Raw genomic sequence first — 14,238 nt, forward strand, 5'->3', positions numbered from 1 at the left:
AAAAGACAACTCATTAACTGGGAGAAAATATTTGCAAATCATGTATCTGACAAGGAGTTAATTTCCAAAATATATAAAGAACTCATACAACTCAACAACAAAAAAATGAACAACCTCATCAAAAAATGGGCAGAGGATATGAACAGACATTTCCCAAAGAAGATATACAGATGGCCAACAGGCACAAGAAAAGATGTTCAGCATCACTAATTATTAGGGAAATGCAAATCAAAACTACAATGAGATATCACCTTATACCTGTCAGAATGGCTATTATTAAAAACACAAGAAATAACAAGTGTCGGAGAGGATGTGGAGAAAAGGGAACCCTCATACAATCTGGAGGGAGTGAAAACTGGTACAGCCACTATGGAAAACAGTATGGAGATTTCTCAAAAAATTAAAAATAGAAACACCATATGATTCAGCTATTCCACTTCTGGGTATTTATCCAAAGAACATGAAATCAACAATTCAAAGAGATTTATGCAGCCCTATGTTCATCGCAGCATTATTCAAGATGTGGAAGCAACCCAAATACCCATCAACAGATGAATGGATAAAGACGATGTGGTATATATACAATGGAATATTAGTCATAAAAAAGGACAAATTGTGCCATATTCAACAACACGGATGAACCTTGATGGTATTATGCCAAGCAAAATAAGTCAGACAGAGAAAGACAAATACCATATGATTTCACTCATATGTGGAAGATAAGCAAAGAAACACATAGATATGGAGATCGGATTAGTGGTTACCAGAGGGGAAGGGAAATGGGAAGAATGAAAGGAGTAAAGAGGCATATATATATGGTGATAGATAAAAACAGACTATTGGTGGTCAACACGCAGTCTACACAGAAGCTGAAATATAATAATGTACACCTGAAATTTACACAATGTTATAGACCAATATGATCTCAAAATAATTTAGACTATTTACATTGATAGAGTCTAGAATTTTCTGGTTTTTTTTGCTGGGGTACCCTGGAATTTTATGCTCTCTTTTAGTAACTACCTTATCTGGTACCAATTAACCATTGGGCTTGTTATGACCAGTATTCCAACTGACACATCACAACAATTTCAAAGAATACAGCAAATGTAACACAAAGACCATGAGACTAGCTAACATCATAAGGTTCTTTTTTTTTTTTAAGATTGGCACCTGAGCTAACAACTGTTGCCAATCTTTTTCTTTCTTTTTTTTTTGCTTTTTCTCCCCAAATCCCCAAGTACATAGTTGTATATTTTAGTGGTGCATCATAAGGTTCTTATAGAAAGGGCTGATGTGTTTTTATCTTGGTATGCCCACAGTGTCAAACACAACGTCTCCCACATGGTAGGGCAAGTGGGGAGCCAAAATGTAACACATATCGACTTGTGTCAGACTCTACATATATGCCATTGCTCATGTCTCTACAAAGATCCTATATTAATATCCCCATTTCTGTTGATGAGAAAATTGAGTTGCCTGAGATCAAGCAGCTAGCAAAAGCAGAGCTGAAATTTGAATTCATATCTCTCTGATTTTTTACTTCATCATGTGATTTCCTGACCACACTCAGCACCCCAATACATTATTCCTGGAATGCCATCTTCGTAGGACTGTTTATCACCTCTCTAGTTTTATCTAGCTTTGAGAGGGAAAAGCCTGTAGCCCAGTAGAGCCATAATTCACAAATGGCCTAATAGCCAATGGGAATGCCACATGTTCATAATTACTGTGTAATTAAGAGGTGAAAATTAAGGCGCATACAGAACCAGTCTTTGTTAATAGTAATGATGCTTTGAGGACTGAGTCTCTACTTCCGTTTTCATTGTCACTGTAGAAAAATAGTAAATAGAGGCAATGGGTAGGATCCGGGTATGAGAGGTGAAAAGAGGAGAATTAAGGGAAAATAATCTGTGGATTTCTTTACCATTAAAATACCTTTCAAAGGCAGCTTTGCCTGAGTGGCATTTTTAACATTTTCCTTATTTTCACTATAATCACATTTATGATATTTTTACAATTCTGTGGTACTACCTGCTTAAAGAATTTTAGAACATTAGAGTAATGCTCAACGTCACCTAAGTCTCCCAACAAAAAAGCTGTAGGTCTTTGCTTGAACATCCTCAGTATCAGGGAATTTACTATTGATAAGAAAATCAATAGTCACATCAATCAAAAATCTGCATTCCTACAACTTTCTTGAAATTATTCTGTTAGCATACCTGAAAGAACTAGGTGGCAACATACATTCCTACGCTAGTTCTTTGAATACCAGGAAAGTCCTCAATATTTATCAGCATTTCTGTGTGAGAGACCTGGTTACACATGCTACCACAGAGCTAATATCATACTTGTATCACTAAACATATGCACACAATTTTTCAAAATTTTTTAGTTTCTAAAATCTAAAACAAATGAGCATTTCAGAAAAAATATTTAACTTTTAAAAAAATTATTGCTTAATTAATATGGGCCGGCCATATTAGAATAATTTAAGTTCTTGTTCTAGCACAGGAGAAATAAGTGAGCCCTAGAAGGGTCTCATTTAGACCTGAATATTCCCTTCAGTGACTGCAAGCCTGGATTTCCATGTTACTTCTTATCCACCCAGGCCGAGTGCACCATAAGAGAACTGGTCTCCAACTTTCCTGTGCTTAAGAGTCACTTGGAGTGCTGTTTAAAAGCCCCTGGTGACTAGTCAAAGGGCCACAGAGTCCCGTAACTGTTTACCCTATAATATATCAAGGCTTCTCTCTCACAGACTTTATTCTTATTATCTCTACAGAAACATCAAGTATTGCTACTAACTTAAACATGAGTTCTCCTGAGAGCTTAGAAATCACCTGTTTTAACTTCAAATTTTATAGACCTATCTAATCTACAGTTACAATACTATGTAGTGGGAGGGTAGAAATGGAGCTGGGTCTTTGACTCTTTCCAGAAGAGTAGTTTCTTTAGTATGAATATTACTGTTATTTTTAGGTTTAGCTATATGGCATCACCCATCAGTATTAAGCAAAAAGTCTTCAGAGAAAGGTACAAATGGCCTTCCACTCTGAGCTTTAATTGTAGGGAAGAAAAGGTAATATATTAAGTATTATATTAAAGGGTAATATATTAAATAGTGATTGCAAAACTGACTATTTGTGAGACTCTACTAGGTATTCTGGGATATACGAAGATGAGTAACACATAGTTCTTGCCATACTGGAGCTTACAACTTGGAGAAGTTGTTAACCACTTTGGCCAGGATGAAATGAGGTATTTCACTGAACAAGAGATAGTAGTGTATTAAGTCATCATATTCCACCACACTTTGAACATATTTGAAACACTTTGAAGTGTTTATACTTAGCTCTTAAAGTTGAAACTCTGTTAATGTTAACTGGCATGGTGAAATAGCATATGGGAAAATATCTTTCACTTTGCTAAATCAATGTACTTATAATTGATGTTGTTTAGAGGTCACAGGTCTTTGATATGAGAGGGAGGAAATAATTTGCAGCTGCTGTTATTATGATAAAACATGAAATTATCTAAAGACCATCATTTTCTAGCTAGTTCTTGAACACATTTATCCATTACAAGGTAGAGGAGAGGTTTCCTTACTTGTGATCTCACCATTTATTTCTTTAAGTCCACTGTTAATTCCAACATCTATGGAACTCATTATTTTGTCAATCTGCGAGAAACAAAAATCATATAAATGAATTACTACATTCACTTTTAGCATTGCATTTTAAAATAACTTTCAAATGCCAGAAGCATATATTCTTGATATTATTACTGCTAAATAGTACAGTTAAGAGACTGACAAACAAAGGTTTAAAGGGAAGCAAACATCTTTTGAATTGCTTCTAAAAACATTAAGTTTTCCTTTCTTAAACTTCCAAAATCAGTTACCTTTTCTTTGTATTTTCTAAAATAAACTTTGTTTGGACCTACATGGGTCAGTAAATTAGGAATTGTGTATTCTTTAAACTCAGAAGGGCAAGAGGTTGAAGATGAGCCCATGTGATGAGGTCTGTCCTCTCGGGCATCCTTCCTCTTGTGTCTGAGGCATGCATCTCATCTGACTGGTGAAGGGGCAGGTTTCAGTTTGTGGGCAGGGCCATGGGAACCAAGTTCTTACTCAAGGGTTTGATCAGCCACAGGCTGATTTGTGGCATGTAATCACAAGAATCTAGGCATGGAAACAACTTAATTCTAAGAGATAAGTTAAATGTTAATTAAACCTGCCTGGTTCAAAACGGACTTCAGATGTTATTCACAGAGTTAATACACATAAGCAATGGATAGATTAAAATAAACTATCAAGCTACTAGTATGGAATCTATAGGAAGATACCACTATCTAAGCTTTAGCCGTTTATGGTTTAATCCCCCTCCTCATAATCTTAACAACCTTAGTAAAATGGCAGGTTTCAGAAAGGACGATGAGTATTACTTAAATGTCCCATTTTGTTCACTCTGAAACAGATGCAGAGAGATAAGTGATTTTCCCAAACAGCTCAATTCAGAATGTCAATATCAGAACCATTTCCCTTTCTAGTTCTCAGAATACTGCAGTGACCTAGTGTGCTTTAAAACCTAATCCAAGTGGCACAGTCTTTTGAGAGACAAAATGTGACATGTTAGAATGAAATGCCAAGAGCGAGTGTGGTCGATGCTTTGTAGAAATTCAAGAAAAAGCAAGAAACATTATTTTATGACGTAGTCCTCCTTGGGACAAAGGATGATATTTCATAACCTTACAGTATACTTACTTTCTGAGTAATTCTATGAAATTAAAGACTTTATCTTTAAGTAGAGCTTAAATTGGTGATACTTGACTCCAACACATTTTTTCTTTAATGTCTCTCTGATAGTTGTAAAAGGGAAATATTAGGTAATTTGTGTTTATTATATGGTACTTGGAAGAGAGCCAGGACTATTCTGTTTACCACTAAGGTTAAGATTATAAGGAGCTCTTCTCAAAATATAATTTATTTTAAAAAAGGGAGACGAGCTAACAAAAAGTTTAGCAAGTAGCAAAATGATACAGAGCAGCAAAAATACAAAGATTTTCCTCAATTTGTCAGCTGCAGTGCTTGGTAGGACATAATGTGAATATTCTCTTGTACCTCATAGCTAGTTATTACTTCTGCTTGATATCAATTTCTATGGAAACAATAGATTTCTCCACATGTGTGGAACTGTGTTTTCACGCTTGCTGTGAAATTATCATGTATTACCCCTAGAACCTTTCTCTTCCACTTGGAGCTGTATGCATTTGTTGATATTTTTTTTGCCTCTGAAAGACTTGAAAGGCTGAAAATCCTTCCCCCAAACCTCCCTCAACTCTAAAGCCTTATATAAAGAACAAGAACAAAGCTTACTTCTTCCCATTCGGAAGTGAAGGACGGTGTTCTTTCAGAATTTCCTTTAGAACTATGTTCAGCAGTTGAAGATTCGCTCCTGTTAACTCTTGATGTTTTCTCATTTGAAGGGTAGGCAATGAGATCAGAATCTGATTTAGAGACACTTTTAGATAAATGCATGTCGATCAGGGCTTTTGGCAATGACCTTATTCTCCCCAGGGTACAGGCTCTCTCCACAAATCCCCCCGTGTTCACAATCCATTGGTCCCCATTCCGGGATCCACTCCTACTTGTTCTTGTGCCAACAATAGTATGGTTTTCGAGTTGGTTGCTTTTTTTGTGAAAAATTGTTCTACTGACCACTTTGGGTTTAATTTTCTTTACCGAAGGTTCTGAGTTATTTTCCATTGGAGATTTCTTGGAAGGCAAAGGACTACTTGCCAAGCTGACTTCATCTTGTGCTTCTTCACGTTCATCTTTTTTCCCATAGAGATGAAATGGATTTTCTGGGGACTCACAGGCTGGAGAGGATCCATGGAGAAGGCCTGCAAATTGCCCAGGATCATATTCTTTTGGGGGATCATTGTCCTCCTGTTGAGAGAGGTCATCTGCAAAAGAGGGGAAGATGTCAGGATGCTTATTTATGAAAGACTCCAAAAGCCTTGATACAATAGCAGTGGCCTTTTGAACTTGTTCAATGTCCAGACATTTGATTTATTGCTACGCAGTGATATCTTGACTTTTTGAAATACCCATGACTCTACAGAGTGCCATGTATATAGTGAATTTGTGTGTGTTTGTGTATCTGTGTGTGTGTTTGAACCAGATCTTCCTGATATACCTTAGGGTGCATTTCAAAGTTATGAATTGGGTATTAATTAAGTAATTTCATACCCTTCTCCCTTGTCCCCAGGGAGTATGTTTTATATTGGATAACAAAATTGGATTTTCTTAAAGTGAAACACCTACATCCAAATGCTTGCAATAAATGAATCATTGTGCAGTGGACATCAGGCAGGTAAATCAAGATCATAAATAATGATATCCCTCTGCCCTTCTCCTAACAAATAAATTTAAAAAAGAATCTTGAAATGAAGCATCATTAGAAATAATTTGAGATTAATAATCCTGATAGTGTTACTTTAAACATAAAATTAAGAATAATTCTACGTAGATTACATAATTTAGACAAAAAACATTTGTTCAGACTTAACATAGGCAGATAATGCAACCCATATATCACTAAAAAGCAAGATTCTTTTATAAGAAGTTGATGTTGAGCTATTAACACAAAGTTATCTTTTTCTTTCTTTTCTGAAATAGCATTAGTTATTTTTGAATTTTTTCAGATCTTTGAAAATGTAATATAGAAAAGAAACCAAAGAATGATAATTTTATTGCTTTAAAATTTTTTCTAAGATAAAATATAAACATTCTTTGAGATTTTAAAATGACCTTTTTTATGACCTAATTTGTCTTTTAAAGATAGACTGTGTAAAAATATGGCCAAAAAACTTTGCAAAGGAAGTCAGTTTATTTTTTTGACTTGTCATTTTAATTAATATAGCTAAATATTTGCCAAGATCAAAAATTTAATTACCTAATTAGCCCATAAACCCACTCTTGTGAAAAAGTCAAATACAGCCAATGTGGTATATAATAACAACAAATCCAAAGCTGACTTGCTGAAAGGGGCTCTCACCCTGCTGCACCTGGTGAGTGGCCCTGGCTGGCACCAGAGCCCCTACTAGGTGGTTCCAGCTCCGGGAGACCAGATCCACACACCAGTGCACCCACAGCAATCATGGCCCTGGCACAACAGGAAGGTGCATGCAGTCTACACAGAGGACACACCTGGAGCACCTGGGTCTGGTGAGCAAGGGGGATTGCACTACTAGGCCCTATAGGTTACCTTCTACATAAGGCCACCTCTTCAAGACTGGGAGATGCAGCTGATCCACAGAAACAAACACAGAGAGTTAGGCAAAATGAGGAAACAAAGGAATACATTCCAAACAAAAGAAGACAAAACCTAAGAAAAAGAACTAAATGAAGTGAAGATAAGGAATCTACCAGATAGAGTTCTAAGTAATGGTCATAAAGATGCTCACCCAACTCAGGAAAACAATGGATGACTGCAGTGATAGCTTCAACAAAAATGTAGAAAATATGAAAAAGAATCAATCAGAGCTGAAGAATACAATAACTGAAGTGAAAAATACACTAAAGGCAATCAACAGCAGATTAAATGATGCAGAAGAATGGATCAGTGATCTGGAAGACAGGGTAATGGAAATCATCCAATCAGAACAGCCAAAAAAAAAAAAAAAGAATTAAAAAAAATGAGAATACCTTAAAGTATCTCTGGGACAACATCAGGCATACTAAAATTCGCATTAGGGGCCCCAGAGGGAGAAGGGAGAGAGAGAAAGGGGCAGAAAACCTACTTGAAGAAATCATGGCTGAAACTTCCCCAATCTGGTGAAGGAAACAGACTTCCAAGTTCAGGAAATACAGAGAGTCCTAAATAAGATGAACCCAAAGAGACCCACACCAAGACTTATAATAATTAAAATGTCAAAAGTTAAGATAAAGAGAGAAAAGCAGCAAGAGAAAAACAATTAGTTATGTAAAAGGGAGCCCCCATAACACTATCAGCTGATTTTTCAGTAGGAACTTTACAGGCCAGAAGGGAGTGGCATGATATATTCAAAGTGCTGAAAGAAAAAACTTACAACCAAGAATACTCATCGTGGCAAGGTTTTCATTCAAAATTGAAGAAGAGAGAGTTTCCCAGACATGCAAAAGCTAAAGGAGTTCATCATCACTGAACTAGCCTTACAAGAAATGCTAAACAGACATCTTTTCATGGAGGGAAAAAAGGCCATAACTAGAAATAATAAAAATTATAAGAGAAAAAAAAATCTCACTGGTAATGGCAAACCTATAGCAAAGGTCGTGGATCAACCATCTATATAGCTTGTTTAAAGGTTAAAAGACGAAAGTAGTAAAATCATTTACATCTACAATAATTAGTTAAGGGATACACAAAATAAAAAAATGTAAAATATGATGTCAAAAACATAACACTTGGGTGAGAGAAGTGAAAATGTCATGCTTTAAGAAAGTGCTTGAATTGAAGGGACCATTAACTTAAAATAGACTACTATATACATAGATTGTTAAATATGAAGCTCATTGTAACCACAAACTAAAAACCTATAATAGATAAACAAAAAATATAGAAATGAATATAAATATAACACTAAAGAAAGTCATCAAATCACAACAGAAGAGAGCAAGAAAAGAAGAAAGGAAGAGAGAAAAACTACAAAAACAACCAGAAAACAATGAACAAAATGGCAATAAGCACATACTTATCAATAGTTACTTTAAATGTAAATGGACTAAATGTTCCATTCAAAAGACACAGGGTGGTTGAATTAAAAAAAAAAACAAGACACGCATATATACTGCCTAAAAGAGACTCACTTCAGATCTAAAGACAAACACAGACTGAAAGTGAAGGAATAGAAAAAGATATTCCATGGAAATAGAAACAAAAGAAACCTTGGGTAGCAAGACATATATCAGGCAAAATAGACTTTAAAACAAAGACTGTAGCAAGAGACAAAGAAGGGCATTGCATAATTATAAAGAAATAAATCCAAGAAGAGGATGCAACACTTGTATATATCTATGTACCTAACATAGGAGCACCTAATTACATAAAGCAAATATTAATAGACAGAAACAGGGAAATTGACAGTAATACAATAATAGCAGGGGACTATAACACCACATTTACATCAATAGATAGATCATCCAGACATAAAATCATCAAAGAAACATGGGCCTTAAATGACACTTTAGAGCAGATGGACTTAATAGATGTATACAGAACATTCCATCCAAAAACAGAAGAATACACATACTTCTCAAGTGCACCTGGAATGTTCTCCAGGATAGATCACATGGTAGGCCACAAAACAAGTCTCAATAAATTTAAGAAGACTGAAATGATATCAAGCATCTTCTCCGACTAGATACAAGAGTATGACACTAGAAATCAATTACCAGAAGAAAACTGGGAAAAACACAAATACCTAGAGGCTAAACAACATGTTACTAAACAAACAATGAGTCAATGAAGAAATCAAGGAGGAAATTAAAAAATACTTCTAAACAAATGAAAATGGAAACACAACATTCTAAAAATCTATGGGATGCAGCAAAAACAGTTCTAAGAGGGAAGCTTATAGCAATACAGGGCTACCTCAGGAAACAAGAAAAATCTCAAATAAACAATCCAACCTTACACATAAAGGAACTAAAAAAAAGAAGAACAAACAAAGCCCAAAGTTAGTAGAAAGAAGGATATAATAAAGATTAGAGTGGAAATAAATGAACTAGAGACTAATAAAACAATGGAAAAGATCAGTGAAACTAAGAGCTGATTCTTTGAAAAGATGAGCAAAATTGATAAACTCTTAGCCAGACTCATCAAGAGAAAGAGAGAGGGCTCAAATAAATAAAATCAGAAGTGAAAGAAGAGAAGTTACAACCAACTGCACAGAAATACAAAGGATCATAAGAGACTACTATAAACAATTATATGCCAACAAATTGGACAACCTAGAAGAACTGGATAAATTTTTAGAAACATCCAATCTTCCACAACTTAATCAGGAAGGAACAGAAAAAAATAGGAACAGACCAATTACTAGTAATGAAATTGAATCAGTAATCAGAAAACTCCCAACAAACAAAAATTCAGGACCAGATGGCTTCACAAGTGAATTCTACAAAACATTTAAAGAAGAGTTACTATCTATCCTTCTCAAATTATTCCCAAAAATTGAAGAGGAAAGAACACTTCCAAACTGATTATACAAGAACAACATTGCCCTGCCACCAAAATCAGGTAAAGACACTATAATAAAAGAAAATTACAGGCCAATATTCCTAATATGCATAGATGCAAAAATCCTCAACAAAATATAAATAAAAAGAATTCAACAATACATTAAAAGGATCATACAACATGATCAAATGGAATTTGTTCCAGGAACACAAGGATAGTTCAATATCTGCAAATCAATCAATGTGATACACTACATTTAAAAAACAAAGGATAAAAATCACGTGATTACCTCAATAGATGCAGAAAAAGCATTTGACAAAATTCAACATCGGTTTATGATAAAAATTCTCAACAACGTGGGTATAGAGGGAACATACCTCAACATAATAAAGCCCATATATGACAAACCCACAGCTAACATCATACTCAATAGCAAAAAGCTAAAACTATTCCTTTAAGATCAGGATTAAGACAAAGATGAACAAAAGGGATCACCCCTTTTATCCAACATACTATTGGAAGTCCTAGCCACAGCAATGAGTCAAGAAAAAGAAATAAAGAAAAGAAATACAGAAATAAAGAAAAGGAAAGAAAGAAGTAAAACTGTCACTATTCATAGATGACATGATACTGCATATAGAAAACCCTAAAGAATCCACCAAAAAAATATTAGAACTAATAAATGAATTCAGTAAAGTTGTAGGATACAAAATCAATATACAGAAATCTGTTACATTTCTATACACTAATAATGAACAATCAGAAAGAGACATTAAGGAAACAATCCCATTTACAATTGCACCAAAAAGAATAAAACACCCAGGAATGAATTTAGCCAAGGAGGTTGAAAACCTGTACCCTGAAAACAATAAGACATTGATGAAAGAAATTGAACGTAACACACGTAAATGGAAAGATATACCATGTTCATGGACTGGAAGAATTAATATTGTTGAATGTCTATACTGCTCAAAGCAGTATACAGATTCAATGCAATCCCTATCAAAATACCAAAGGCATTTTTCACAAAACTAGAACAAATAATTCTAAAATTTGTATGGAACCACAAAAGACCCTGAATAGCCAAAGCAACCTTAAGAAAGATGAACAAAGCTAGAGGTATCACGCTCCCTGATTTCAAACTATACTACAAAGCTATAGTAATCAAAACTGTATAGTACTGGCAGAAAAACAGACACATAGATCAATAGAACAGAATAGAGAGTTCAGAAATAAACCCACACATATATGGTCAATTAATCTATGACACAGGAGGCAAGAATATACAATGGGGAAAACACAGTCTCTTCAATAAATGGTGTTAGGAAAACTAGACAGCTAAATGCAAAAGAATGAAACTAGAAGACTTTTTTATATCATATACAAAAATAAACTCAAAATGGATTAAGGACTTAAATGTAAGACCTGAAACCATAAAACTCCTAGAAAAAAACATAGGCAGTCAACAATTTGACATTGGTCTTAGGAATATTTTTATGGATCTGTCTTCTCAGGCAAAGACAACAAAAGTGAAAATAAATAAATGAGATTGCATCAAACTAAAAAGCTTTTGCACAGTGAAGGGAAGCATCAATGAAACAAAAAGACAGCCAATTGAATGGGAGAGGACATTTGCAAATGATATATCTGATAAGGGGTTAATATCCAAAATATATAAAGAATTCACACAATATCAAAAAAACAAACAATCCAGGGCCGGCCCAGTGGCTCAGTGGTTACGTTTGCACATTCCACTTTGGCAGCCTGGGGTTCACTGGTTCAGATCCCGGCTGCAGACCTATGTAGTGCTTGGCAAGCCATGCTGTGGTAGGCATCCCACATATAAAGTAGAGGAAGATGAGCACAGATGTTAGTTCAGGGCCAGTCTTCCTCAGCAAAAAGAGGAGGATTGGCAGCAGATGTTAGCTCAGGGCTAATCTTCCTCAAAACAAAAAACAAAAAACAAAACCCAAACAATCCAATTAATAAATAGGCAGAAGACCTCAATAGGCACTTTTCAAAAGAAGACACACAGATGGCCAACAGACACATGAAAAGATGCTCAACATGAATAGTCATCAGAGAAATGCAAATCAAAACTATAAAGGGATATCACCTTACACTTAGAATGGGCTATTATCAAAAAGACAATAAATAAAAGTGTTGGTGAGGATGTGGGGAAAAGGAAACCCTTGTACACCTTGGTAGGAATGTAAATTGGTGCAGCCACTATGGAAAACAGTATGGAGGTTCCTCCAAAAATTAAAAATAGAACTACCATATGATTCAGCAATTCCACTTCTGGCTACTTATCTGAAGAAAACAAAAATGCTAATTTGAAAAGATACATGCACCTGTGTGTTCATTGCAGGATTATTTACAATAGCCAAGATACGAAAGCAACCCAAAGTCCATCGATAGATGAACAGATAAAGAAGATGTGGTATATATACATATATACAATGGCTGGGCCGGCTCCGCGGCTGAGTGGTTAAGTTCCCGCGCTCCGCTGCAGCTGCCCAGGGTTCGGATTCTGGGCGCGAACATGGCACCGCTCGTCACGCCACGTTGAGGCGGTGTCCCATATCCCACAACTAGAAGGACGTGCAACTAAGATATACAACTGTGTACGGGGGGGTTGGGGAGATAAAGCAGAAAAAAAAAAAAATAGATTGGCAACAGTTGTTAGCCCAGGTGCCAATCTTTAAAAAATAAAATAAAATAACTTTTTTAAAGTTGACTTGCTGATTTACACTTTACAGAAGTTAGTTATTGTTATAAAGCCAAACACCAAAGTTTTTATAAATTAACAATAACATTTAATAGGTATGTGCTATTTATTAGGCACTGAATTAGGGGTTATATTTATAGTATCTCATTTGATCCTCATAACAATCCTGTGGAATGATTAATAATAATCATGATTTTCTGATAGAGATATGGCCAGAATATTGAATTCACATATTTAAACAAATTGGCAACCACAAGAAGTCTCAATAGATATTTGTCCAGAGGATACTGTAGACAAACTGACTTTATTGAAGTTTTGCCCCAGGTCCCTATTCTGTTCTCTCCCCTGGAGCTGATAGAAGAAGATTTGCTCCTGGCTTTGCATATCCCCAGACCTCCCCCTAGTTCCTGTTTGACTTTTCCAAACAGAAAATGTCCCCCTATCCATTTTGTCCTCCCCTCACAACAGAGACCCTTCTCAGGGTACAATAGGGGGTGGAGGGTGAGGCAAAGCAGCTTTGAACTTGCTCTAAAGGCTAGAGTTTATGGCCTATTATATCCATCTTTTTAGAAGTCAAAATTAACACTTAGACAAGTTGATAAAGTTTCCCCAGCTAGCAAGTGGTTAAGCTGAGATTCAGACTAAGGTCTATCAGATTCCCATATCCATTGGCCTGGAAAATATATTACTATTAAGATAAAAGAACAATCTGGAGTTCCAGGACAAGTAAGTAGGCTCTTTGTGGGGAGGGATATGTTTCTCCTGTTTATGAGTGTTTCTGGAATTTGGGAAAAGTGGATTAAAACTTTTTTTTGCTCCATGGAGGTAAGCTAATATTATGAGGGAATAAAACCTGGCATTCTGTTCCAATTTATTTTCTCTTTTTTTTCCCTAGACTATTTGGATCCCCCATAGTGCTTTACCACATAAGCAAGTTGGCATGGGATGACGGCAATGGGTAAATAATGTAGAAGGAAAGAGGAACTCTGAAATAAGGAAGTTTAGAAATTTATTTTGAAAGCTGCTAAAGAAGGCTAAATGGTTTGAGTTTGAAAGGAAAATTAAAAAGAATCAGCCTATTGTGGGAAAAAGATTCTGTAAATCTCCACTGAGCAGTTTCTGAGAAGTTCATGATAATGAAAGTTTTAGGGACATAATGTTATTTAAAGTTTTCTGTGAATACTATTATTAGGTCACCATCGCCTCTGTGAATTGACCAAAATGACTATGATTACAACCCCAAAATGCTTTCTATCACCCAAGTCCTCTAGTTACCAGCAGTCA

General features: G+C 35.5%; 1 protein-coding gene across 41 annotated transcripts in view; it reads right to left on the reverse strand.

Annotated features, from left to right (window-relative positions):
* The window catches only part of ANKS1B (ankyrin repeat and sterile alpha motif domain containing 1B), a 1,029,975-nt gene that overhangs the window by 427,580 nt on the left and 588,157 nt on the right, over positions 1-14,238 (reverse strand). For 30 of the 41 annotated variants that reach the window (XR_011534655.1, XR_011534651.1, XR_011534649.1 and 27 more), the window contains 2 exons: positions 5,378-5,967; positions 3,610-3,682 (listed from right to left, as the gene is read on the reverse strand). Coding sequence is in view for 30 of the 41 variants with exons in the window: in XM_070599947.1 (XP_070456048.1) it covers positions 3,610-3,682; positions 5,378-5,967 (663 nt within the window). In the remaining 11 variants the exon portion in view is untranslated. The remainder of the gene's footprint in view (positions 1-3,609; positions 3,683-5,377; positions 5,968-14,238) is intronic. The other 11 variants (XR_011534653.1, XR_011534657.1, XR_011534652.1 and 8 more) reach the window with 1 other exon arrangement.

This window comes from Equus przewalskii, chromosome 29 (genome assembly GCF_037783145.1).
Source record: "Equus przewalskii isolate Varuska chromosome 29, EquPr2, whole genome shotgun sequence".
Lineage (NCBI taxonomy): Eukaryota > Metazoa > Chordata > Mammalia > Perissodactyla > Equidae > Equus > Equus przewalskii.